Source organism: Miniopterus schreibersii (assembly GCF_964146895.1).
Source record: "Miniopterus schreibersii genome assembly, chromosome: 2".
NCBI classification, from domain to species: domain Eukaryota; kingdom Metazoa; phylum Chordata; class Mammalia; order Chiroptera; family Miniopteridae; genus Miniopterus; species Miniopterus schreibersii.
The window spans coordinates 185,970,346-185,997,447 of record NC_138102.1 but is presented as its reverse complement, the minus strand read 5'-3'; the positions used below and the strand labels follow the sequence as shown (position 1 = coordinate 185,997,447).

At 62.9% G+C, this 27,102-nt stretch overlaps 1 protein-coding gene across 2 annotated transcripts in view; it reads right to left on the bottom strand.

The window, feature by feature from the left end:
• The window catches only part of GRAMD4 (GRAM domain containing 4), a 63,584-nt gene extending 37,117 nt beyond the window's left edge, over positions 1-26,467 (bottom strand). Inside the window, exon 1 of one of the 2 annotated variants that reach the window (XM_081125129.1) lies at positions 26,362-26,467. In XM_081125129.1, the coding sequence (XP_080981255.1) occupies positions 26,362-26,390 (29 nt within the window). In that variant the 5' untranslated portion in view covers positions 26,391-26,467. The remainder of the gene's footprint in view (positions 1-26,361) is intronic. The other variant, XM_081125128.1, reaches the window with a different exon arrangement.
• Positions 26,468-27,102: the final 635 nt, after the last annotated feature.

Below are 27,102 nucleotides of genomic sequence, written 5' to 3'. Positions count from 1 at the left end.
GAGCAGGGGACGCGGGCGCGAGGAAACTGCCCCCCGAGGTGGGAAAGCCCCCAGCTGCAAAGGAAACAGAGGCCGCGCCGTGCAGGAAGGTAGCAGGGCCCCGGACCCGGCGCCCTCTGGGCAGGGTTCCACCTGTGCGGGGCAGCCCAGGAGCACGTCCAACAGGTGGCGAAGGCCTCCCGCCCACAGCGGGGTGACAAGGCAACGCTGCGAGTCAGCCGTCCGCACGGGGCCGGGGAGGGAGTGCTGGCACATCACGCTGGACCCGCATCCCAGCGAGGGACAAAGGCCGTTATAAAACGTTGCTACCCCACGTCACCGTGACAGCAAACAGGCGTCTAAAAAGACCAAAGGAGCCCTGGCCAGTCTGGCTCGGTGGTTAGAGCATCGGCTCACGGGCTGCAGGGTCTCGGGTTCGATTCTGGCCAAGGGCACGCCCCCTGCCGCAGGCTCATCCCATCCCTGGTTGGGGCGAGTGTGGGAGGCAGCCCATCGATGTGTCTCTCGCATCGATGTTGCTCTCTCCCTTCCACTCTCTCTGAAAAGCAATGGAAAAAATATCCTCAGGCAAGGATTAAAAAAAAAGTGTTTAATAAAAATAAAATAAAAAGACCACAGGTGACACGGGAGTGTTAGGGTTGCAGGCTTATGAGTGGTTTGTAACATCTCTCCCCCCAAATGTCCTATGATGCTTCCCTATTGCTTTTTAAACTGAAAGAAATTAAAACACGCTGGCTGGGGTAAATGCAGCCACACAGAACCCACCTCCTTCCTTTTTCACAAAGACGGAGAGATGCCCCGTCATCTAGCCTCAGACGGGCCGGCACTGAGGCCCCGGCAGATGCTCACCCCCCGGAGAGCGGTCAAGTGCCCGCCTCACCCAGCCAGGCTTCTCCCCTGCAGGGTCTGGTGAGCGGACCTCGCTGCCTGGGTTTCTCACAGTCCCCGAGGCTGGGGCCGCCTTCCTTCCCAATTCAGCCGCTGCAAGCAAATGAGGGCCTAGCGGGGCGAGGGGACAAAGCACCGAGTGTCTGCCCTGCCGCCATCAGAATGCAGCACTCGCCCCCGCCTGGGCACCCAGTACTGGGCCCGCGTGCCCTTGGCTACCCAGTGGGGCATGTCCTTCCAGCCACCAGGTCACCCGAGCCTTGGGCTCCTCCTGCTGGATACTCACATCAGCCCTTGCAGGGTCCAAACACTGCGCCTGCCTGAGCAAGGGGCTCCCAGGGGGCCGGGTCCCATTGCCCCCACCACCACCCTGCTCGCTGACTCCTTCGGCTCCTCACACACACGACCAACGCACTCTGCTGTCAGATCAGGACCAGACCCAACCCCCCCACACCGACCCCATCAGGATGGGTCCGGGCTGCCAGGGAAGCCCGCCACGCCTCACCCCAGGATGACCTCATCTGAATTATGCCTGCAAAGTCCCTGTTCCCAAGGTCCCAGTCACAGGTTCCAGCTACATTGGAATTTCGGAGACACTGTTCAGCACAGTACACCCCCCCAACTTTCAGATGAAGATGTAGGACACAGACATGGACCACAGTCCACAGAGAGGGAAAGGGGGGCCGGGTCTCAGACACCAACCGTGACCCGGAGAGAAGCCCTCCCCATGCCCAGCGTCAAGTGGGCGCTGTCTCAACAAACCTCCCCTGCACCTGCCTTCTGGTTGCTGCTGCCAGGTGTCGCCCATCTGGCCCTCCCTTTATCCAAGCAGCCCCCCACCCTACACCCACCCTTCGCTCCCCAAGGCCCATGGGAGGAAACCCACCTCCCAGAACCAGCCCTCGTGCACCCCCACAAAGCCCCTTGGGCAGCTCCCTGCACACCCACCCCGAGGTGAGCAGCTGCTCAGAGTGGGACCTGCTGCCCCAGGGCCCCTACAGCCCCCGAGGGCCCCCTGCCCCGTACCTGCAGGTGGAAGCAGACGGTTAATGCTCCCTGGCTGCGGCGACGCCAGGGCCCTGCTCAGCGCCACGGCATTCCACAAGGACCCTGAGACCGCGGGCCACAGACAGGACCATGCACGCGAGGACGCCTGGTGCTGTTCCCCGGGGCCGTGAGGCTCCAGCTCGAGGCAGAGGCCGCAGGGCTCTGGGCCTTCCCAGCAGGACTGAGTCCAGCAGGGCCGGCCGGACACAAAGCCCTCGGCTCTGGAAACCCACTGAATGGCTTCTGGACACACAAAGGCTGCAGTGTCTGGGGAACACTGGGCTTGGAAACCACAAAGGACTTTATTTCCACTCCCAGCCCAAGGTTTAAAAAAAGTGGTTCCTGGTCTCTGGCCTGCCACGTCCCTGTTGCCCTCCCTCGAGGCGCAGCGCAAGCGTTCTGCCCCTGGCTGCGTCCCTCCCGCGCCCCCAGGCCAGCCTCTCCTCCCGAGGACCTGGGGGCTCTCCCGCGATCCCAGGATAAACGACGTCTGTGCTCCCACAGGAAGCAGCCCTCGTCCTAAACCACGTTCCTGAGGAATCACAGATGCTGAGAGAGCCCTGAGTGCCTCCCTGTCCACCCCGAGCTGGTCCCAGCTGACCGCATGGCCGTCTGCCAGGCCTCTGTCCTCAGGGAAGACGGCCCCAAGCCCTGAGGTCCAGGCAGTCTGGGACGGCAGCTGTGGGTTCGAAGACTTTGCCGGGGGAACAGGAGGGCCAGGGAAGAGTCACTGACTAAGACCCAGTCCTAATCAGGACCCCAAAGGCCCCCGCCCCTACAAGCGATCTCCCCAGAACCCCAGCACACACGGCTCCCAAGAAGCCATGAGGGGCCCTGTGCTAGGTGCTTCCTGGGACCAGTCTGGATGCCCGAGACCCACAAGGCCCTTGTGATTGCTGGCCCTGGCCCTGCCTCACATCTGATGACCCCCAGGTCTCCCCAAACTCGAGGCTTGTCTGGGAGCCACCACCATCACCCTGGACTCCTGCCTCAGTCCTGCTGGGCTCCCCTCGAGCTCACTCTGCTCACCCTGCGGGACATCTCCCTGGTGGTCTGACTCCGTCCCACTCAGCACAGACCTCCAGCCTCAGTGTCCTCCCGCTTCATAGCTCCGTGTCCACCAGCTGCTCAAGCCATTCCCCTCAAGGAGGCCTCGATCACGCGACCACTCCACAGACACCCACCTGCAGGCCAGGCCCACATCTGTGCTCCCCGCCTCCACCCCACTTCCTGCCCAGGTGGTCACAGGACCCCCCCAGAGCCCCTTCTCCCCGCAGCAAGAAACCAGACCCTGCGGCATCCAGATGAGACAGCCCAGGGCTTCCCTGCCTCCCCCACGCTGGGCTCCAGCCCTGCTGAGGGGCCTGACACCTCCAGTTCTGGGGCATCTCCCATCCCAGCTCCCTCTCCTCCAAGCATCCCCTTGAATTCCATCGTCCCGTCTCGTTTGAAGTCTGGGATTTCCACTGAGGCTCACTCCCTTGTTTAGGGCCTGTGCCCCAGCCCCACCCTGTTAGGAGACACGCTCGAGTCGGGGGCAGGCACAGCCCTCCGGGATGCTCCAGCTGTGGCTGCAGGTGCTGGGCTGGCACCTGCCGGGAGTCACCCCCGTTCAGTGACTAAAGGGAGGGTGCACAAGGTGGCCGCGCACCCTGGGCTCCGAGTGCCCACAAAGCCAGGGCGAGCCTTTAGCAGACGCTGCTCTTGCTGCACCACTGGCCACCTCCGCGTGCTGTCTGACGGGCGAGGGAAGCAAGGGTAAGAGGTTCCAGATAATCCCGAGAATCCCAGGCACTGTCGGCTCCAAAAGGGGAGGGACCCAAACCCGGGGTCCGAGGGCCAGGCAGGAGCGGGCTGTGGGATCACTGCCCCCCAGGCCTCCCGTGCACCCCAAAGCCCACATGGGGCCCCAGGTCTCAGGCAAGAGTGATAAGCTCCGGCAACCACTCAGCTCCCCACCCCAGGTATCACATGTCCTGGTCACAACACTGAGAGAGCAGAGCCACTGTGAAACCAACTGACAGATGAGGAAACTGAGGCTCGAGGAGGCAGGAACATAAACCAGTCTCAGTGGACTCCAGAGCCCCTGCGTGCCCCAACCCCGGGCAGCCCAGGCACTTGGCCTCCCCGGCACAGGCCTCTAGTAATACATCCATCACACCGTGTGACGGCTCTGTGCAGCCTGGCAGAGGGGCTGTACAGGTGTTGACTCAGACAGAGCAGAGCGAGCAGGAAATCCTACAGGTTCCGAGCAGCCGACCAGCCTCAGTTAGACGAGCAAATAAGCCAAGAACCGCACCCAGGAATTCATTACCCTCCGGCCCTCTCCGTCTTGCGTAGCAGCCGGGACGCGGGAGGCCCGCCAGTGAGGCAGCTGGTAGGAGCACCTTCCGGATCCCGGTTCTCCTCCCGGCTTCCTGCGTGGCCCCGGCCCAAGTTCCTGAGAGCGGGGCGGCCGCCGGCCGCTGCCTGAGAACAGGCTGTTCTCCGAGTGCGTTTCGGAATCGGTGCTGCCGCTGGCGGGACGCACAGCGCAGCCCCCAGGCCTCGGGAGCCGGGCCTGCCACGGGCCGGGTGGGAAGGGTCTGAGGCCCGGTGGCCGCAGTCTCTGTCACAACTTCTCTGCTGTGGCCGTGAAATCAGGGTAGCTCTGGGCCAGTGAAATGCTATTTACAAAGCAAGTGGCTGAGGCCGACTCCGTCACTGTCCCTGTCCTAAGGCAGTAAGTACCCATCAGAACAGGATTCTCAGACAGGTGCCGGGACTTGCTGGCTCACTCCCAGGGAGCTGGGAGGCCAGCAGGACCCTGGACGCCCCCGGAAGCACGTGGGTCCCACCTAACGTGGCCTAAGCGTCACACACCTGTGCTCACGCCTCACCACCACCCAGTCTCCTTAAGGAGAGAGGCAAGGAGCCGGGGAGGGAGATCGAGGTCCACGCAGGACGCCCCGACACTCGGACGGGAGGAGCGAGGGCAGGGAGCAGCCCAGGGTCACTCGTCCACACCTGGGGCAATTCTCCTAACGGGCACGCTCACTGAGAACAAGCGAGCGCTTTCCCAGGCGGGTCTCAGGCTCTCGCCCCCCTCGCCTCTGGCCCGGCTTTTACTAAGAACTTAATAAATATTGGCTGCTCTGATGGTGCCCCTCCGCTCTTTGAGAAGGAAACTGAGGTTCGGAGGGATGTCACAGACATTACCAGCTGGAAGATGGGGTCCAGGGCCTGGTCGCTCCTGCCTGCCCCCCAGGACCCGCTCACAGGCCCGCCTGGGGTCCAGGGGGCCGGGTCGCAGAGGGTCAGCTTGGTCAGCAGCAAAGCAGGGGAGCACGTGTTCTCAGGCAAACACGCGTGCCTGACTCCCAGCACCCACAGCCAGAGAGCGGAAAACCACAGCCACGGCGCCGTGGAAACCACCAGTGACTCAGCCATCTCACTCTGGGTCCACGCCCAGAAGAACCGAAAGCCTCCAACATACCTGTTCACACGAGCTCCTCCCTCCCACCAGCCGCGAGGCGGAGGCCGCCCCGGTTATCTACCAGCACGTGAGTGGGTGAGGGAGACGAGCCCGGCGCTGCTGTGGAGCATCACGCAGCCTTAAAAAGTAGGGGAATTCTACACAGGTTACGACACGGACGAGCCCTGGGGACACTGTGCTCAGTGAAACGAGCCGGACGCGAACGAACAAGCAGTGCAGAGGCCGCTGTCACGAGACGTCACAGCCACAGGGACAGGACGTCGACGGTGGGCGCCAGGGGCGGGGGGTGAGTGCTCTCGGGGACAGGGGTTCGGTTTGGGAAGGTGAGGACGTTCCAGAGAGGGATGGTGGATGGATGGTGGTGACGGTCACACACGAAGTGAACGTACCCAAAGCCACTGAGCTGCGCACTTAGGAACGGCTGGGCGGTTAAGCTTCATTTGTGTGTATTTTGCCGTATTTACGCATATGGGGGGGGCGGGTGTGCATAATCCTGCCTGAAATAATCCCTAATGTGATTCCTTTTTTAAAAATGACGTAGAAGAGGTATGGTTTATAAGGAAACGTAAACAAGCGGAGCGGCCGGGAAAATTCTAAAGGGTAAGACCGTCGGGGGGGCTCAGCCCTGCCACGTCCTGAGTACGACACGGCCACAGTCGTTCCAGGGCGATGACCACGTGAGCAGACAGCAGAGCCACAGAACAAACTGGGACGCGCCGACCCAGACCCAGAGGGGTTGAGGGGCATTCGAAATCGGGGGGGGGGTCATCATTCAACAAAACGAGGGACATCAGGTGGCTGCGCATGGAGGACAAGGCTGGAGCCACACCTCGCGCCTCCCCAAACGGGTTTCCAAATGGACCAAGGACTTCGGTGTAACGAGGGAGCACGGAGGTGGCCCAGGGGCCGTGGGGGCAGCTCAGGCCCAGGGGCCACGGGAGGTACTTGGATCTGGGGGCTATCAGGGGAGCTAGGGCCTGGGGGGTCATGGGGGGAGCTCAGGCCCAGGGGCCACGGGAGGTACTTGGATTGGGGGGCTATCGGGGGAGCTAGGGCCTGGGGGGCCGTGCAGGGAGCTCAGGCCCAGGGGCCACGGGAGGTACTTGGATTGGGGGGCTATCGGGGGAGCTGGGGCCTGGGGGGCCATGGGGGGAACTTGGACCTGGGGGGCCGTGGGGGTGCTCAGGCCGGACGTGAGGGGAACTCAGAACTTTGGGGTGGACGGGGCCCCTCCAGGCGAGAGTGAAGCACAATAAACAGAAGACAGATGACCCGCGTCTGCCGAGCAAGAGCCTCCGTCGCCGTCGAAGATAAACACAGTCACAAAGGATTAGTTTGTCTGTCGCTGATAAGCAGCCGGGAGGAAAAGGGGGAGAGCCACAGACGCTCCCAGAAAAGGGAAACCAAGCAGTCCTGAAACTGTGACAGTGGCCCTTCACTCGGAGAGAGAAAGACGAGTGAAAAGCACACCGAGAGATTATTCTCCCCACCAGACGGGCAATGGCGGGCGCGCCGTGCTGGGACAGGGGCGCCGAGGTGTCCCCACTGGCAGAGAGGAGCGGCGGGCAACTTCGCAATATCCGGGGCAACGACGACTTCCTCTCCGGGAGTCTCTCCTACTCACACTCGCGACATGACGTATGGGTGAGGTCACGTCACCCCGGCATTGTTTTTGCAATAGAAAAAAAATGGCTGAGTGCACCTTCCTGTCCCCCTGGGGGACAGCCCCGCGAGGGAGCCCCACGCCCTGCCGCCTGCGGGAGCAAGGCGCGCGCAGTGTGCGCTGTGATCAGCTACCAGCAAGCAAAGAAGGCCCGCCAGGCTCCACAGCCTCCCGGCACCCTCGCCCGTAAGCCTCAGGGCTGCGCCACACAAACCTGCGCACCCCACCCAGCGGAGGTGCCACCTCGCCCCTGCCCTGGGGCCCCTTCAGGCCAGAGGAGGAGCCTGGAAAGCACAGGCCTCCTCCTCGGTCAGTCCCACGGCCATCTCCCGAGCACACCACCACCTCCCCACCCGGCCTGTTTATAAACGCCCTCCCTGCCTTTGGATCTTATGCAGCTTTCAAGTCTCCTCCTCCAGGAAGCCCTCCCAGACACCCACTTCCCCAGGAATCTCTCCATCCGTGAACATCCGGCACTGGAGCACCTGGGCTTACACACCTGTGTGTGCATGGACACAGGGGACGCCTCGCACCACCGCCTTCTATGTGCACGAGGACTGTGGGCCTGTCATCCACCCGCCCACGGTGAGGGGCTGCCACACACGCCCTGCCTCTCGGGGGGAGGTGCAGCAAATCTAAGCCTTTTTGGTAAAGGGACCAAGTGCGCCTGGAGCCCACGGGCGCATTTCCACACCCCCCACCCCCACCCCCAGGGCCTGAGCCCGCGAAGGCGCCTCTGCTTCAGCAAGCCTGCGGTGGGCCCCTCCGCGCTGTGGGGACAGGGTGAGCTGCGCTTTGGGGGGGCCCTGGACAGTGACCTGCACCCTCCACGGCAGACCAGGAGGAGGTGACACCTGTGGGAACCGGTGAAAAGCCGGTGGCATTCTCAGGAGGGCACAGGCATCGCTGGCCTTAAAAAATCAAGGGGAGCTCTGGCCAGTGTGGCTCAGTGGTGAGAGCGTCGGCCCGCACGCTGAAGGGTGGCAGGTTCGAATCCCGGTCAAGGGCATGTACCTGGGTTGCAGGTTCGATCCCCGGCCCTTCAGGGCGGGAGGCGACCAATCGATGTGTCTCTCTCTCCCCCTCCCTTCCGCTCTTCCTAAGAAGCAACGGAAAAGGGGTTAAAAAAGAACGAAATCCAGCGTAAAACAGCGCATTTCCGAAACACTTTGGGAGGAACGGCTGACTTGACACCCACGGGACTGCTCTCCGCAGGGCCTGGGACACAGCGCCTGTGAGCAGCCAGCTGGCGGTGCCCTCGGGTGCGGGGCTCCCACAGGGACACAGCAGGGATGCCCAGGAGTCTCCTGAGGACTCCCCGGCGGAGGTCACTCCCCTGCGCAGGTAATGAAAGGCCAGCGCGGGGTTTGCTGCAGCTCAGGCACATTCCTGGGGCTGGCGTGGAAATGTCTCCTCTCCGCCTTCCACAGGGAGCTGAGCAGACAGGTGAGGTGCAGGTCACACACCAGGTGACACTGACTCTTAAAAAAACAGCCAAACGTACAGCATGAAAATATAATGCGGCTGCTAACACACGGAGCCCCACCTGCGCCCAGGCAGCTCCCCAGGCCCAGGTCCCAGGTCCCCAGAACCTGCTTCCCATGTGCCAGGGACCCTCTCCCAGTCTAGCAATGTCCCGACCTGACCCCATATCTCAGCCGGCTTCGTTCCCACACTTACTGTGACAGGCCCCCAGAACCCCCATCCTTCCCAACACCCGGGGGCTGCAGAGCACTGGGCAGTGGGCACCGTGGGCCCCCGGCCCTCCCTACCGGCCGTCCAGTGAGGCCGGGCCTCCTGTTGGCGGTCACGATGCAGGCGCACACCTCCCGGCACCTGTGCCTCGGCCGCCTCTGCCCCTCCTCTGTTGGGACCAGGTGGCTGGTATGTCCTGAGCAAGCCCACCCTGTCCCCACCTGTGCCGGCTCCAGGTTCTCGCATAGGGTACACCTGCCCTGAGGTACACCTGCCTGCAGGGGCGTGGCTCCCACCCCACAGCTGAGGACACAGCCTTGCAAGCAGACTCCTGCCCCCAGGTCACCCTCCACAGCTCGGCTGACCAGCACGCGACAACCTGGACCCCCATGGCCGGAATCCAGCAGCAGCACATCACAGCCAATGGGACCAACCAGGGCATTTCCCCCCTTGAGCGGTAGGGGAGGCCACTGCGGGCCTGGGGCGGGTGGAGAGTGTCCCACAGGTTCCATCCTCAGGATCCTCAGACACCCAGTGGCCAGGGGGCCACCCTCCCTCCCTCCAACGGCCACGTCCTGGGCCCCACTCACTGGAGCAGGAGAACCGACACCTCACTAGAATTTTCACCAAGTTTGACCAAAAAAGCCCAGGACCATCGAACCCTAATGAACCAAAAGCCTAAACTACTCAGAACACACCGCCTCCCACGGCACACGACAGGCCAGGTGTGCAACCGGGTGATAGGTAGAAACCTACATTTCACACAAACTTGGCCCAGAACAGCCACCTGCAGAGAAGGTGGCCCTTGTCCCAGCCCCGCCCGCAGTCACCTGCAATGTGGGAGAGACATCGCTCAGCTGAGTTCCTCCAGATCCCAGGCCCCGGCTCCGCACCATCGCCTCCTGGGGGCACGCAGGGGCCCTCGGGTCGTCTTCTCTCGAGGAAAACCCAACACCGAACAGAGAAACCCTCCAAAGTGGACTTGCCTGCCCCGGCCTCCCGCCAGGATGCCACGCTCAGCTGCGGGAAGGCCGGCTCCCGAGGCTGGCCCGGCCGCAGGCGGCGGCTGCTCTGCTCCGGCCTCCAGCGCCAAGTCCTGGGACACGGTGGCAGCTGCTGCACATCCAGCCGCGGCAGGCCCAGGGTCTGGCAGTGGCTTCCCAGGGGAGGGCAGGACTCCTAACGCAGGCGGGGCACCCGGCTCAACCAGACCGACAGGTTGGCAAGCTGAGAAGGGCGGTTCCCTGTCCCACCTGGAGGGGGCAGCAGAGCCGATCACGGGCAGCCCGAGGCCTCAGTGACCATGGGAAGGGCCCCACAGCGACAAGACCACCGCCTTGGGGGCCTAATTTCCAGGTTCTAAAGGAAACAAAATTCTGCCAATTGCGCCAGGAAGACGACCTGGAGCCTCTGCCGAGCACACCCCCTCAGCCCAGGAGGCCCAGGTGCACCCACGGGGGATGGTGACACATCCTTCAGTTATCACGCAGGTGCTGTGGCCTGTGATCCTGCAGAAAGGCCGCTCTGACCTCGGCCGGCCTGAGCCCATAGCTGCGGAGCCGGTGCTCAGGCCTCCTCAGTGAGGTTTAACCAGGTTAAGTCTCCAGGCCTGGGTGTCCGCTCACGGCAGGGACCTGGGCCCCAAACGCGAGTCCTCCGGCCAGGTCAGGGAGGTGGCAGAGTGGCTGCAGGTCCACGGCCTGCACCCTAATGACTCCAACAGTGTCCACCTGGTGCCAGGTCAGCCCTTTCAGCAAGGACGGCGGGTGGAGGGATGGCAGGGCGGGGGCCCCTCTCCCCAGGATGGTGGGCTCCCGCTCCTCCCTGACACCCACCCCCTCAGCTCCTGGCCAAGCCAAGAGAGGCCAGAGGAAAAGGTACCAGGTTTAAGGCCAGAGACCTGGAGGGCCAGCACCCATGTGGGATGGGGTGGCACCTGCCGGTGTATCGAGGGCTCAGGGCTTCTCTGTGAATTCACACTTTGGCCCCCGACAAGCACAAGGGGACCTCAATGATTTGGGGGGACAGTCAGCCAGAAGAGCTGCTCCCCTGGGGACAACACAGGACAGCTGGGGCTGGGCACAGGGTCGGGGTGTCGGGCAGGAAGGGCATTTACAGCAGGACCCAGGCTGGCCCTGGCCGAGGGCTGAGCTGCCCGACAGTCTGTTTCCACTCAGGGATCCCAGCACCTCTACCAGGCCCAGAATGTAGGGGTGTCACTGCCCATTTCCCAAAACAGCCGACCACACGGGCCACAGGAAGAGGGTGCCCAGGGTGGGAAATTCCTCATTAGGGCAGATCCACAGCCCAGGACATCCCCCTCCAGGCAACCACATGGAAAACAGGTCCCCATGGCCAATTTCCCCCAAATCGCCCCCTGGATCGCTCTGGAAACCTGAGGCAGGTTCCCTGTGGGTCTCTGGTTGGTTTCTGAATACACGCCCCGTGCACCTGTCTCCCCACTCCCCAGGTGCCCTCAGAATGCCATGTCTTTGGGCTAAAGGGCCCATTTTCCTGGGCCTGGCCTGTGGGCCCCACACGGAAGGGCTCCGAACCCGCTGCCCTCGATGCTCTGCCTCACGGGGGCCCCTCCCAGTCTCCGAGATGCTCCGTGCTGCCCCTCACCCCCCCAGATTTTAGGAGGGCTTCAACCCTCCTGTCCAGCCCTGGGAGATGCCCCTCACCCGGGACCAGGACGGCCCCAGCCTGTATCTCCAGCACCGACCTCACCCCAGCACCTTCCCCGCCAGGGTCATTTCTACACCTGAAACTTCTGGAAATACCTGACCTCCCTGGGGCTCACCCCCACCCCCAAGTTTCCTTTCTACCCACAGGAGCCTCTGCCCAGGGCCTCTGAGGGCCAGGGGCCTCCTCGCCCCAGCACCCAGCGTCCCGGAGCACACCTGGCCTCCCACCTGTCTGTGCTCATACCTGCCCTGGCCTAGAATGTCCCCATTGTCTCTGTCCCCCACCTGCCCACTTCTACCAGTCCTTCAGGATTCAGTCACACAGAGCGGGCAGGGAGGAGGGACCCGAGCAGACGGATGAAGGGATGGGAACACCTCGGGGCGGTGTGGGCCCGAGAAAGGCGCACAGAGGAAACGAGGAGCCGGGGACACCGCCACACGCAGAGGGAGGCGCGGAGCCCGAGGGGGCCTGTTCCACGAAAACTAACTAAGCAGACAACGGGGTCCTGCAAGGCCAGCGTGGCACATGCCACGACTTAGCCACCTCAACGCCCCTGAGGTCCAAAACAGTGATGAGAGAGAGAGCCAGGCCCCGCCCAGGGGGCTCGGTTGGTCAGAGTATCACCCTGTGCACCAAAAGCTCGGGCATTCGATCCCTGGTCAGGGCAGGCACAGAGGCAATGGATCGGCATTTCTCTCTCTCTAAACACACCCTCCAGCCTTTCCCCTTGGAGTCCCCCCAACCCACTAGAGCTGCTAAGGAAACTCGGCCACTTAAGGCAGCGCTGGGCCCACACCTGCCCTCGGGTACAGCCGGCCACAGCTAAAAGGGGCTCAACGGACATCTGCTAAGTGGACGGGAACAGCAAGGCCATCTTCCTCTGTGGCAGTGGCCTCCACGTGAGTGTCTCATGCTCCGCTGAAGAGCCAGCTCGTCTGCCGGCCAGCGTCTGGCTGAGCCCCAGGTTCAGGGCAGGAAGCCCTGGGCGGGGGCCGGGGGGCCCGGTGCTCATCGGAATCCACGAGGGCCCGTCTGCGCCTGGTGAAGAGACGGGGTCTGCAAACCACGTGGCCACCCAGTTCCTGTGCAGCACAGGCACCTGCCCAGCAAGAGCTGTTGGTAAAAATCCACCCCCTTCCTGTCCTTCTTAAAATGGCCTTTGTTTTTTTTTCAAATCCTCACCTGAGGATATTTTTTCCATTGCTTTTCAGAGAGTAGAGGGGGAGAGGGAGAGAGAGAGAGAAACATCAATGTGAGAGACACATCCATTGGTTGCCTCCCATGTGTCCTGACGTGGGGCTGGGGATGGAGCCTGCAACCGAGGTACATGCCCTCCATAGGAATCGAACCCAGGACCCTTCAGTCCGCAGGCTGACGCTCTAACCACTGAGCCAAACCGGCCAGGGCAAAATGTTGGTGTTTTGTGTGTTTTTTTTTTTAAATCTACATAGAGAAGGTTCTAATTTAGGTTACATTGGTGCAGAAAAATAATCACGGAATAGGGTTTGTATCTTCTAATTACGCGGAATTTAGGACAACGTTCATGTGATTCTGAAATACTTTATAAATAGGTCATAACAGGCTCCTTTTATCGCCAAGTTCTGAACACTCCACGGGGCAGGGCTGGTCCCTGTGTGTGGAAGAGCCGGCAACAGGCAGGGAGCCAGCGTTGCCCCCGCGACAACATGTCCTAGAAGCACTGGGGGGGGGGGGTGACTGAGACACCCCAAGTGGCACGGAGAAATCTGCACAAGCCCATCACGGGTCCCCACCAACGGGGCCCACAGGACTCAGACTCTAGGGTGGACATCCTGCTTGAACTCGAGCCTCTCCAGCGGGTGCAGGTCGTGGCTCCTCCCTGATCCGATCGGAACGGTGAAAACATTCTGGGGAGACACGGAGCCGGCCCGACCCAGGCGCGAGCCCGAGTTAGCAAGGCTGAGGTCGCGCTGGGCTGTGACTCAGTGCAAACATCTCACGTAACTGGTTCTAATCACACAATTAAGCAGCCAGTTATTAAACACGCACCTGCCTCACTTCAAAGAGGCCGGTCTGCGAACGCAGTCAGCTGGCGAGGGCAGCCTGGCAGGACGGCGGAGGGACAGGCGCCAACACACTTGCCTCAGAGCCCCGGTGCCCTGGGCTCCGCGCTGGGGACCAGGATGAGCGGGACAGTCCCCGCCCGGCCATCCTGCAGGTACGGGAAAGCCCAAAGTCCCATCCATGCCGCCTGACCCTTCCCATCCCCGTGGCCATGGCTGACTGCGGTGCAGTGGGAGGGGGCACAGGCCTTCCCCGGGTGTGACCAGGGACCCGGGCCCAGCAGCAGCCGCGTTCAGCTCTCAGAAGTGTGGGTCCAAACCACAGTCCACTTTCTGATGCAGCAGCAAAGATCGGTTTTTAAGTCCAAATGAGAGACTAAGATAAATAAATAGATTTCACAAATAAGCACCGGCCCCACTGAGATGACAGTGGCCAGGACGCAGTTACCTGCCCCCGGGGCAGCTCAGGCACCCGGCTCCTCTCCAGCGGCTTTTCCACACAGATGCGTGGGCTCCCTCCCAACCTGTCCCACCTGCTTTCCTGCCCCGGACACGGCACGTGGTTCTGAGCCTGGGTTTCTCCCTTCTCCCCCTGACAAGCCACCCAAGCAGCCAGTCACCAGCAACCAGACACCCACTGGCCCAGCACACACTGTGGAGCCCCAGCCCGGGGGTAAGAAGTCCCCTCCCCACCACCCCATCACTTCTCAGCTCTCTGCCAGAAGACAGGGTGTCCTGCAGTTCCTGGGGGACACAGGGACAACAGCAAGAAAGGCCTGAGACAGGCCTCCTGGGGTTCAGGGCAGTAGAGTCTGTGTGCCCCCCAGAGCTGCACAGGCCAGACTCCAGCCTGACCCCTCCTGCCTCAGGGGAGAACCGAGGCCTGAGGCCTGTCCAGGCCACCAAAAGTGGGGTAGGTCTTGCTGACTGCCAGTGGCTCAGCCACCCTGGCCGACATCAGGTGGGTGATGGCGGCCTTTGGAATCACCCAGCCTTGCAGGCCAAGACCTGCCCTCAGGAAGCTCAGCCTAGTGGGGAGACCTATCCCCACATGTCCTGTGCCAGGTGGCAGGGAGGGCCCTGGGGGACCGGCTGAGGGGCCAGTTGCAGGATGGGGTGGACAGGACCGCCTCTCTAAGAGGGCCAGGGAGGCGGGAAGGCCTGTGGTCCGTTCAGAACATGGGCCAGGAGAGAGAAGTTATGGGTCCACACAAGGTCCACACGTGGGTAACAGGACAGCAGGCGGGTGGGACAGGGCAGAGGGCCTGGCCTTCTGGGCAGCAGAGCTGTGTCCGCCACTTACCAGGTGCTCTGTGGCCACTACACACTCACCTGCAGAGTAGAACAAGCTGGCCCACTTCCACCGTGACGGTGGTGGCAGCCACCCACGTACATCCCCTGGCACGCAGTAGGCGTTCAGATACAGGCAAGCACGCAATCACCCTCTCCCTGGGCAGCCTCGGGCAGCCCTCCCTCTGCCCCAATCAGCAGAGCCCCCCACTGTGCTATCCACTCTTGGGCCACATAAGATGGGGTCCTGAACACCCAGGGCTCATCTTAAGACGGTCAGTTCTCCAAATGCAGCAGGCGGGCAGATGACTGCGAAAGATCAGGCGGGGGCTTTTCAAAGCTGAGAGAGTGGCCGCTGGCGAGAGGCCCTGTGTCCGCTCTTCTTGCCCTGGTTCAGCCCGGCCCACCCCAAGGGCATCAGCATGAACCCTGGGTCCCCCAAGAACCAGCCAGGCCTGCCTCTCACGAAGGGGAGCTGACCGCAACCTGCAGGTGCCTGGCACCTCCCTCTGGATGCCGCCGCAGCCCAGTGCCTGCCGTGCAACCCTCCCTCCCTGGCGCTGTTCACCCGTCAGGCGTGGGCGGCGAGGCTGGGCGGGCAGAGGGTTCCCGGGCCTGTTCCCTCCCTCCGCACCGGGCACCCTGCTCTGGCAGATGGGAGGGCCAGTCTCATCTCCCAGGGCCTGTCCACTCTGAGAGTCACGATTCTAGGTGTTGGACTCAGAGCTCGAGCCTCGGGCAGCAGGTAGAGCCCCCGCCGCCTGTCCTCCGACCCTGCCGGGCCCCTATGCCCCTCCAGGCAGGCACGGACCCCTCCTCCCCAAGGCCCCCCCAGCAGGGTGTGATGCCCGGACACAGGGTGCAGGGCAGGGAGCCCCAGTGTCCCCCCCTGTCCGCACTCCGGTCCTGCCCGCAGCTCCGCCCGCCCCGCATGCCTGGGCTTTCTGGAAGCTGACTCATGGCTCACTTCCTCTCTCCACCAACGTGCTCCTGCTCAGCCGCGCCCAGAGCCACCTGCAGCCCCGCAGGCCGGGCACTGAGGACCGGGAGGACCACGAGGACACCTCACCCCTGACATTCGACCTCCAGGTGCAGCTCCCGCAGGGCCCCACCCACCCACACCCTGAGATGCTTCACCTCACCCCAACGCCCCGATGGACCTCGGGTGTCACCCACACATCTGCCTGCATTCCTAAGTTTTTTTAATCCTCCACTGAGGGTAGGATATTTTTTCAACTGATTTTTTTAGAGGGAGTGGAAGGGAGGCAGAGAGAGGAACATGGATGTGAGAGAGACACACTGAGGGGCTGCCTCCCACACACGCACCGACGGGGGCCAGGGATCAAACCTGCAACCCAGGTACGTGCCCTGGGCTGGGAATCGAACCCGCGACCCTTCAGTGCGCAGGCCGACCCTCTAACCACTGGGCCACACTGGCCAGGGCTCTCCCTGCATTCTTAAGGAACGGCTGTTGAGCAAAATACCGCTTTTCTCCCTGTTCCTGATGGGCCCAGCAGGCCTGTTTTTGCTCACCCGATACGACAGGGCAGGGCAGGGCAGGCCTGGTGGCATGCCACCACTGACCACTCCCCCCAACCCAGCAGGCAGCGCAGGCCACAGACCCTCCGAGGGGCTCCTGTCTAGTCCGCCTGTCTGTCTCTGACCCTCTTCCCCGGATGGACTAGAAACCAGCCCCTGGTGGAGCAGCAGGCACCAGGTAGCCGCCCGTGGTAGCTGTGACCCCAGAAATGATCCCAGTCATCCCAGAGTGGGACACCCAGAGGAGGGACGGCCTCCAGGCCAGCATCGCACACAGCCGCCTGTGCCCATCACGGGGGGCCTACCGGGCACACACACCCAACCCAGAACGCGGGAGGAAGGGGGTGTGGCCGGGCAAGGCCCTGGGACGGGGCACCCAATGGGGGTGGGGGGCAGGGAGGCCGGCCAGCAGGACTGCAGCAGGCTGGCCCCCCGTGGGGCCAGGGGCCTCACTCCCAGGAAAAGCCACCCAGGGACAAGGGCTCCCGGCCCAGCACGGCCCCCACTCACCCTTTTCTCAGACCCCACAGAGGACTGGGGGAGAGGTCCTGGCCCCACAGCAGAGAGAAGGGCGTTCAGGGTGCCCAGCCAGGGGTGTGCAGCAGCCGCAGCCCCATGGTACCCCCAGCATGGCCGGGAGCCTGGTCCTGGCCCAGCGGAGTGAGAGCACAGGCCGGCTGGGGCTCCAGGAGCACCGCAGAAGAGCTGGCCTGCGGTAAGCTGACCTCACAGACCCCCACCAGCCAGCCTGGTCCTGGGGAGTGTAGCCCGGTGGCCGAGGCCTCACTGGGCCCGGCTGCCCCTCCTCTGGCTAACCACCCCCACCCCATCCTGCCAAAGGGATTCCTGTACCCCTCCTCTCACTCCTCCAGGGGTCCCCACCTGGCCCAGGCTCCCTCCCACCATACTCCACCCTTCGCCACCGGCTGGCGCCCCGCATGGCGCAGGCCTCGTTGAAAAGGTGACAAGACACAGGAATCGGGCACACGGAGGCTGCTAAATGCACGTGGGCAGGTGGGTGGAGCTGAGGTCTTCCAGGCACTGGCCTGGGTGCTGCCCCCAGAGTCCTCCTAGGTCCACAGAAGTGTACCCAAGATCAAGAAAACAAGATGAGTGGGTTGGTATAGACCGTACAGCCACAGCAGGCAAGGCACCCCCCACGCGGGTAGAGACCTCCGCTCAGCAGTCAGGCGAGCACAGGAGCCCAGGCCCTGGCTGGCTGCTGAGACCCACTCCAGCCTCCTTCCACTGTCCCCGCCTCATTTTATCTCCTAAGGGACAGGAGCACAAAGGGTCGCCTGCTGTTACTGGCATCCTCTGAGCCTGCCCAAGTGGCCACTTTCTTCCGAAACATAAGCCCAGCAAACTCCCCGCCTGTGGCTGCTCCCAGGCCCCCTGCCCACCCTCTGGGCCCTGCGCAGGGTGTGTGCCGACTCCGGGGTGCCCTTCTCAGCCTCCCCCTCCCGCCTGCTCGGAGCTCCAACTGCAGCCCTCCTCCCTGGCGAAAGGACGCACTGGGGACCCACACAGAGCCCGTGTCAGGGAGATGGATTCACTCACCTCCCCCTTCGCAGAACAGACGGCAGTCTCAGGGCCCCACTGCCGCTCCGCATGGCCACGCACGGCCACGCACAGACGGGTGCTCTGCCACCCACCAGCTCAAATTCAGAGGTGGGAGCAGCGAGGCCCAGAGACGCTCAGGATCTGAGCCAGCCGAGTGTCTGAGCTCCCAACAGTCCTGTCTGCAGCCTTTCTCTCGGGGCCACAAGGCCAGGCCTCTGGGGTGCGTTCAAAGCCAACACCACTTTCAGGTTTCAAAGGCTGTCAAGTGTGTGCCGGTCCCGCAGGCTGGGCTGTCAGGCTCAGTGGGGTCCCTGTCACCCTCCCTGCCTCTCCCTGCGGGTCATGCAGAGGACTCCGCCCCCCTGAGGACCCTGCCAGCCCCCATGCTCCTGAAGGGGCAGAAGGAACTGCCCACGGACACAGCGCTCTGGCCCACGAAGTCACTTCCCATGGCTGGGACACCAACCCTGTGTGGCAGCTACACTGGAACTGAACCACATAGTGGATGCAAGTGGGGGGTTTCCCCAGAAGGAACATTATTGATCAGCAAGGGGAGGAGACCGGAGGACCCAGGTGGTCAAGATTAGACTATGGCCACATCACTGGGACGAACTCACTTTCACTGAAAATTGGCAGATGGTCCCTCGCAGCAGGAACAGACGTGTGTGTGTGTCCCCATCACTGAGATGGCCCAGAGCCATGAAGCCCCAGTGGCAACAAGCGCACTCAGCACCCAGACCCTGGCTTCTAAAACCACTCTCACATTGAAGGGCCTGGGCTCCTTGGAGACCTGGATGATTCTGGGGCTGGGCAAGAGATGCACAGGGGAGCTCGGAGCACCTGTAGGCCACACAGTGAGGACGTGCTCCCCTCACCCCACCATGATGGGGGTGCGGCAACTGGGGGGCCTCCAATGGCAAAAGCTGGGACAGGTTGACACCAAAACACAGTGGGGCTGTATCATAGCCCAAAGCACAATAGGAGCCCACACCGATCTACGTACGTGTACGTGGCTGAATTGATAACTGAGGGGAAGAGACAAGTCTCCATGCAGATTTCCAAGTCATCCTGAGATACTCCACCCACAAGAGGTGGAATGTGACTCCCACTCCTTTAACTTGGGCCATGCACGGTGACCTTCCAAAGAAGACTGTGTGGACAGGGGGAAAGTCCCCACGGAGAAGCCTGACAGACGTGCCTCGGCCAGGAGATCAGGGTCAACATCACAGCGGTCAGTCAGGTGGACGGCATGTGCCTGACAGGATGTGACGAGAAGACGCTACACCTCCCAAACCCTCGGCCCCAGTCCAACCCTGAGATAAACGTCCCAATTCCAACGGACGAATTCCAGCGGCGAGGGATCCTGCAATGGACCTAAAACTGCTCAGGACTGTCAAGGTCATCAAAGTAAGACCAGTCCGAGAAAGTGACCCGGCCCAAAGGAGCCTACCGGATGGGGTCCTGGGACAGAATAAGAACATATTGGGTAAAAAGTAAGGAAATCAAAACAAAACACAGGCTTTACTTAATAACATATCAATTTTGGTTCATTAGTTGTAACAATGTTCCCCACTATCAAGATGTTAATGGGAGAAACTGGGCGAGGGGAGGAACATGGAAACTCTGTATTGTATTTGTAAGTTTTCTATAAACCTAAGACTGTTCTAAAAAACAGTCTATTATTTAAAAAAGAAACAAAAAATCAACCCAGCAGGCCGCCCAGTACAAGGTGGGGGGCGGGGTGGGAGGGGGCGGGCGGGGCTCCAGGCTCAGCCAGCAGCTGGGCCTGAGCACCCAGGACACCCGCAGCCACACCCAGGGCCGCCCTTGAGACACTCTGGAGGACACGGTGATACGTACACTTAACAGAAAGATAACCAAGGGACAGAAATAGTGAGAGTCAGTGACAGAGGGGCTCCACCCCCCCACCTGCAACAATTCATTCCCCACGCACTTGCCATTGTCGCCCTGAGGCCAGCCACGGGTCAGATGAAAAGGAGGCCCCTGCCCTCCGGGAGCTCAGAAGGCAGGCAGGTAAACAGGCGGCCACACACAGGGAGGCCAGCAAAGGCACCCTAACCCCGTGGGAGTGGAAGGGCCAGGAAGGCTTCCTGGGGGAGGTGACTTGAGCACAGCTCACACCAATGGCTGCTGAAAATGAGATGGGACATGTTAAATGGCTCGGGGGTCTCTGCACACAGTGGGTGAACATCAGGAGTCCTTGGATGGCTTGTAGCAACCAAAGGGGCTGTTATGAACTCTGACCCCTGGTGCCTGGTGAGGCCAAGCACGTCCACCTAGACACATAACAAAAAGTGGTCCATACAAAAGGGGGTACCGGGGAGAGGGGCCACACTTCAGAAGAGGCGCAAAGCACAACTCTGTCAGTACACGCTGCCACACGGATGCCACTGCACACTGCCACACGGGTGCCACTGCGCACTGAACACGGATGCCACTGCGCGCTGCCACACGGGTGCCACTGCGCACTGAACACGGATGCCACTGCACACTGCCACACAGATGCCACTGCGCACTGCCACACGGATTCCACTGCACGCTGCCACACGGGTGCCACTGCACACTGAACACGGATGCCACTGCGCGCTGCCACACGGATGCCACTGCACGCTGCCACACGGGTGCCACTGCGCGCTGCCACACGGGTGCCACTGCACACTGAACACGGATGCCACTGCGCACTGCCACACAGATGCCACTGCGCGCTACCACACGGGTGCCACTGCACACTGCCACACGGGTGCCACTGCGCGCTGCCACACGGGTGCCACTGCACACTGAACACGGATGCCACTGCACGCTACCACACAGATGCCACTGCACGCTGCCACACGGATTCCACTGCACACTGCCACACGGGTGCCACTGCGCGCTGCCACACGGATTCCACTGCACACTGCCACACGGATTCCACTGCACACTGCCACACGGATTCCACTGCACACTGCCACACGGGTGCCACTGCGCGCTGCCACACGGGTGCCACTGCGCGCTGCCACACGGATGCCACTGCACACTGCCACACACTAAATGAAGGAAACAGACCCAGAAGGCCTCATGTTGCGTAATTCATTCACTTAAAATGTCCAGAAGAGGCAAATCCACAGAGACAGGAAGTAGATCAGCAGTTGCCGGGGGCGGGGGTGGGGCCAGGGTGTGGGGAGAGACTGAAAAGTGAATGCAAAAGGGTATGGCTTTCTTCAGAGGGTCATGAAAATGTTCTAAAATTAGGCTGTGATGATGGCTGCACAATTTTGTGAATATACTAAGTCAGTGAATTGCAGTTTCCATGGGCAGACTGTATGGTGTATGAAGTATACCCCAATAAAGATGTTTAAAAAACAAACACACACCTCTCACTGCCCAGCCTTGTCCCCTCCCCACCCACAGCCCAGCCTGGATGCCCATGGGCTCCCCCCAGCTGGGCTCCCAGGGCTGCAGAGGGGCCCCCAGGGCAGAGCCAGGTGCCCGCGGCTGTGCTGCAGGTCACTCCCTGCAGGGAGCACGCCCATTCATTCATTCCCCAAATGCTTACAGAGCTCTTGCTCTGGACACATGGGAAAAAGTGCTCAACCGGACCGGAGAGGCCCCTGCGTCCAGGGAGGGGACAGTAACAAAGCGGGGAGGGGACAGTGACTGAGGAGCTACTTCCCTAAACAGGGTGCTCACAGGAGGCAGCCCTGCCCGGGGAAGGAGCAGAGGCACGGCAGACACAGGGGTCCGCTCTCTCTGGACAGCCTGGCAGGTATCCAGCCCCACAAAGGGCGTGGAGGGCAGGGCGGGTGGGGCTGGAAAGGAAATGGTGCCTCTGTCCTGGGCGGGGTCTGGGGCACAGGCTGGGCCACTCTCCAAGTCCAACAAGCGGACCCTCCCAGACAGCTCCAGCCCTCTCCTCTGAACCTGGGAACCCACCAGAGGGGGGAGCTGTTTCCCCAGACCTCAACCCCTGTGGCCTCCGTGGCACCCCGAGCTTTTGGTTTCTCCCACCTACAGCTTAACTTGAGTTGGGTGGCTTAGAGGACTCAGGGTAGAGCCCCCTGCCCCCTATTTCTGAGGGGCAGGTTAACTCAGAGCATCATGCTCTCTGAGCGCCTGCATTTCACAGAGCAGAGCAACCTGGCAGGGCCCAGTGTGACAGCTCTTCCAGAAGCCCTCACTCCTAGACAATCACGGCCACGCCACCTAACACCAGCCAGTGCTGAGAATGGGGCAGATCCCCCCCAGCCCCACCTCCCTCTCCCTCCTGGAGAAGCACAGGCCAGGGCCACCTCCCAGACCTCTGGCCTCTGCATTCCAGACCAAGACCCTGTTTCCAGGTGACTAGACTGAGGCCTGGAGAGGTTGTGCGTCCCGCCCATGAACCAAGCGTTTCTCCACCTACCCCCTGAACACGGCACCCACATCAGGAGCAGAGGCTATGGGGTTCAAACCTGGCTCTTCCACTCAACAGCCTGCTACTCACCTCTGAGCCAGGCCTTCCTGCTCTGGGAGGTGAAGCTAAAAACAGCACCTGCCTCCGGTGGCTACAAAACTCAATCATATCAGGCAGTTAGAACATGGGGGCCCAGGTCCGGGGCCCTCTGGCTGTCACTGCAAGTTTGAGAGCAGAGACTCCTCGAGGTAACTTCCCATTCACTTATACTTCTTTTTTGTAATGATCTTTTTAAAAGATCATTATTGATTTCAGAGAGTGGAAGGGAGGGGGAGAGAGAGAGAGAAACATCAATGATGAGCGTCATGGATCGGCTGCCTCCTGCACGCCCCCGACTGGGGACCGAGCCTGCAACCCGGGCCTGTGCCCTGACTGGGAATTGAACCTCGCTCTCCAGGATTATAGGTCGGCGCTCAACCGCGGAGCCACGCCGGCCGGGCCCACTTACACTTCTTTCACGAATCCCAAACACTGAACTTTACAAAGGGGTTACTAGGGAGGCGGCCCGGTCTTTGGAGCCAAACAACCCAAGTTCCGACGCCAGCTCTGCCGCTTAGCTAACTGGGACTCAGGCAGGCAGCCCATCTCCCTGTGCCTCAGTTTCTTCAAATGTAGAAGGGGGTGACGAGGTATGCCATGAGGACCCCATACGACAGACGCAGGAAAACACCCAGCACACCGTCTGAGGTCATACTGAGCGACTGCTAGAACTACTATTAATTTTTCGGTAGGCCCACACTTCCTGTCTTCCGGTGTGACCGCAGGGGACTTCAATCACGGGGCTTAAACATAACCGCAACCCTGGTTATTACTCAAATGCCACACAGTGGTCCTCAGATGGCGACTGTCATCAGGGTGGGTGACGGCCCGTCTCCGCCCAGCCCCTGCACACAGGCCACGGGCAGACACGGAAGGTCTTCTCTAATTAGGGGTCCGCACTCTCCTCCCCGCCTCTGTCCATAGGAGCCATCGGAGCAGCTTTGCTGTTCTCAGGTCCTCAAGTTTACCGGTTACACTTCTCGGTCGGCGGTGGCTCCAAGCAGGGACCAGGCTGCCCCACACCCGGCGCTGGGCGGTGCCTTAGCCACTCTATTCACTAAATGAGCATCACCTTCAGGGACCCGGGCCTCCTCCCACGCCCGCAGGACAGGACAGCTGAGGACCTGAACGCGCCTCCTCTGCAGGGCAGCTCCCTAGACTCGGCCCGGGACACAGACCCCACCAGAGTTCCTGCGCCTCCGACAGACCTACGCCCACCGCAGTGCCAGAGAGCCCCCAAGCCAGCTCCCAGTCTCCTCAAAACAAAGGCCTTCCACGGGCCACCCGAGCGGCCACATTCGCCTGGGGGGCCTCCCGCAAGCGCCGAGTCTAGGCCCGGCCAGCAGAGGCCGGCTCCCCGGCAAGGACATCTGCATCCCTCCCACTGCTCACTTCTCACGGCCCACGTCTCCTTCTCCGCAACTCATTTTTAACTTCTTCAAGCGCGGGGGTGCTCTGCCAACCCCAACGCTGGCGGCGGCCCCCACAGGGCAGCAAGCACACCCTTGGCTCTTCACAGAACCGGTCTCCTGTGCTCCTGACAGCAGATGCAGCCGCCTTGTGCCCCACCTCACGGGAGGAGCGGAAACTCGGGGGGGGGGGCTGGCCCCTCAGCTGCAACCAGTGTCTTCCTCCCACCCAGCACTAACTGGCGTTCTGGGAACGCTCCAGTCCCCACTGCAGCCACTCGGCAGGACCCCCATCCTGACGCACGCAGAGGCCCTAACACCAGAGACGAGGGGCCAGAGGCCCACACCAGAGGAAAACGACCTAGCTCCCCAAGGAGGGTAGTCCCCCCCCAAAGTAGCACCTGGCTGGGGCCAGGCCACTCCAGGATGGGAACCCCAATCCCTCACAAAGCTCAGGTACATCGGCTTCCACAGGGAAACTCCCAAACCACAAAGCATGGGGAGCTGGACAGGGTTCACTGGGGCCCATGAGATGTCGGGGTACCCGTGGCACAGCCACCAACATGAGTCACGCTGTGGAAACGTCAGGGAGGCCCCCCTTTCTTCGATTACATGGGTCCCATGGAGATGTGGTCTGGTTTTGGAGCTGCCGTCTGTCACAATGTAGCATTGCTCAGATACTCTGTTACAAAGAGAAAACGGGCTTCCGGCTCCCCTGGCAACTGGCGCTGGAATCTAATAACACTCCACTTCCATTGTGCCCGAGCCTCTCCTCTCCCACCGCACAGCAAAAATGGTGATTTGGGGAAACCAGTCCGATCCTCCTGGTTTCTAGCTGGTGGAGGGGAGACCCCGGGAGACGGAGGAGAGCGGAGGTCACAGGAGCTGGCGACCAATTCGTCTCCTGACACCCACTCCGGGATGGACCAGGCAGACAGGTGGAGGGCGCGGAAGGGGAGCCTGAACGGCGGCAGGTTGGCAACAGACCCCCTGGTTCTCCCCTCAGGAAGGGCCCCCGCCCGCGCTGGTAAAAGACAGACTAAACCACTGCCAGGGCCAGGGCCAGGGCCAGGCCAGGGAGAGCAGACCACAGCTCTGAGAGTTCCCCCACGTTTCCTGATGCCAGCAGGCAGATATCGCGGGAACAGGCCCTGCCCGGGCCCAGGCCACACTGCTGGGGCTGCCACCTCCCACAGACCCCCAGCCAGGCAGCTCAAAAGAAAGAAGGACAGACAAGGGGGTGGCACCCATCTAGAGGTCCCGGGACCCCTACCTCCCAGTCCCAAAGTCCAAGCTGGAAACCGCCCACCAAGAGTCCAGGGGCAGGAGGTGGGGAGGCGGGGGGTTCACGGCCCCTGCCCCAGCGTCACCTGCTACAGAAGGATCGACTTCATGCTCTAGGCTGGGAGCACAGGCAGGTGGCCCCTTACCTGGGCCAGGCAGAGAGTGTTCAGGGGGGTCTGCAGCAGGAAGGAGAAGCAGGGCCCCCCGATCCAAGGTGTCCCTGCTACCGACTGTGGGACATGGGCAGGGGCATTAACCGGCACACACTCACCCAGCCGGACTGCGTGTCCCAAAATGGGCCTAGGACACAGGAGGGGGAGAGTGAGGGAAACAACGGCCGCCCAGGGGCAAAGGGCACCTCTAGCCTAGCCAGGGTGTTTGATCTCTGCCCAGGGTGTGCCGGGTCAGTGGGAGCCTGCATCACCTCGTCTAACCCTCTCATCTGCCCCCCTTCCCATTTACTGGGGGAAACTGAGGCACAGGGAGGCTCCATGCCTCTTGGCCAAGGTCAGAGCAGGTGCGTGATGGAGGCCAGCCTCCAAATTCCTCCCGACAGCCCAGCCCTGCCCCTGCGGTCCGCCAGGCCCAGCTGGAAAACAAGCCCCGGGGCTGGGCTGATGGGCCGCGCGAGGCTCAGGGCTCTGGATCCTCCCCAACCACACAGGGAAGGCAAGGGGGGAACCTCATCCTGCAAAAGGCGGCCCCCAAACGCAATTGTACCTGCCTCTGGAAACACGGGGCTGCCAGGGGACCTAGGTCTCCAGCCCTGGGGGTGGCTGCTTCTTTAGCCACAGAGCCTCCGGGTGGGGCAGGGAGCCGCCAGACACCCCCCCCCGCCTCTGGCTCCCCCCCCCGACGGCGGTGCAGGGCCCGCCCCGGGCAGGTGAGGGCCAGGGGGGGGCTGCCGCGCGACACCCCCTCCTCTCCCGCACGGGCACCGGGGCGCAGGGGAGCCCCGCTAGCAAAACAGCCCCAAACAAAGGGGGAGGCCGCAGAAAGAGGGGCGCAGGGGGTGGGCGAAGGCCCACAACTTTTTGGCGGGGTCGTCTCAGAGGTCGCAGGGCCCCAGGGCTCCCCGCTCCCCTCCCGTGCCCCCCAAGTGTGGGTCGGGAAGCGGACCTTCGCCGCGCCCACGCCCCCCTCGGGCCTCGGGGACGCCCCGGCCCTGGACCACCGCCCCGGCCTGGGTCCCGCGCCCACCACGTCCGTCTCCCCGCGGCGGGCCCGGCGTCCAGGGCGCGGGGCGCGCCCGGGGCGCGGGAGGACGGGCCGAGCGCGCCACTTACCCTGAGCGCAGGTCGGGGCCGCCTCGCATCCACGCGCCGCGGCGCCCCCCTCGCCGGCCGCCCGGCCGCGCTGCACCTGCCGCCCGCCCGCGAGCGCGGAGGACGCGGCCCCGCGGGTCCCCGCCACGAGCGCGGAGGCGGCGGCGGCGCCAGGTCGCGCGCTCCGGTCCCGCTGCGCCGTCTGCGCGCCCCGGCCCCGCTGCGCAGCCGCCGCCCCGCCCGCCGCGCCCGCCCCGCCCGCGCCGCGCAGCCCCGCCCACGCCGCGCCTTAAAGGGGCCGCCCGCCCCGCGCCGTGGACGCCGGGCCCGCGGGAGCGCGCCTGTCCCCGCCGGTCCCCGCGCGCGCCCGGGCTCCGTCGCGCGGCGCGGCCTTTGTTTGGGTGGCCCACGTGCGCCCGGCCACTCGCACCCACGTGCGCGCGCGGCGGCTCCGGCCCGTCCGCCCGCCCCCCGCGGTCGCCGCCACGGGGTCCCGCGCGGCGCGTCCGGCCCGGCAGAGGCCTCGGGCCCCCGCGCACCAGCCCGCCGGCTGGACACCCCCAGGGGCGCACCGGGCCGCCTCTGCTTGGCAGGGTCGCGTGGGGGGCAGGACTCGGGACGGAGCTCAGTTCCCACCAGCGGGGTCAGTGACCTCGGGGTCAAGGAGACCGCGCTGCACGGAGAGGCCCGCTCAGGCCTGGCATCCCCACCACCCCCGTGGCCAGGGGTGGGGACGTCCAGACAGCCTGAGGTCCTCGCTCG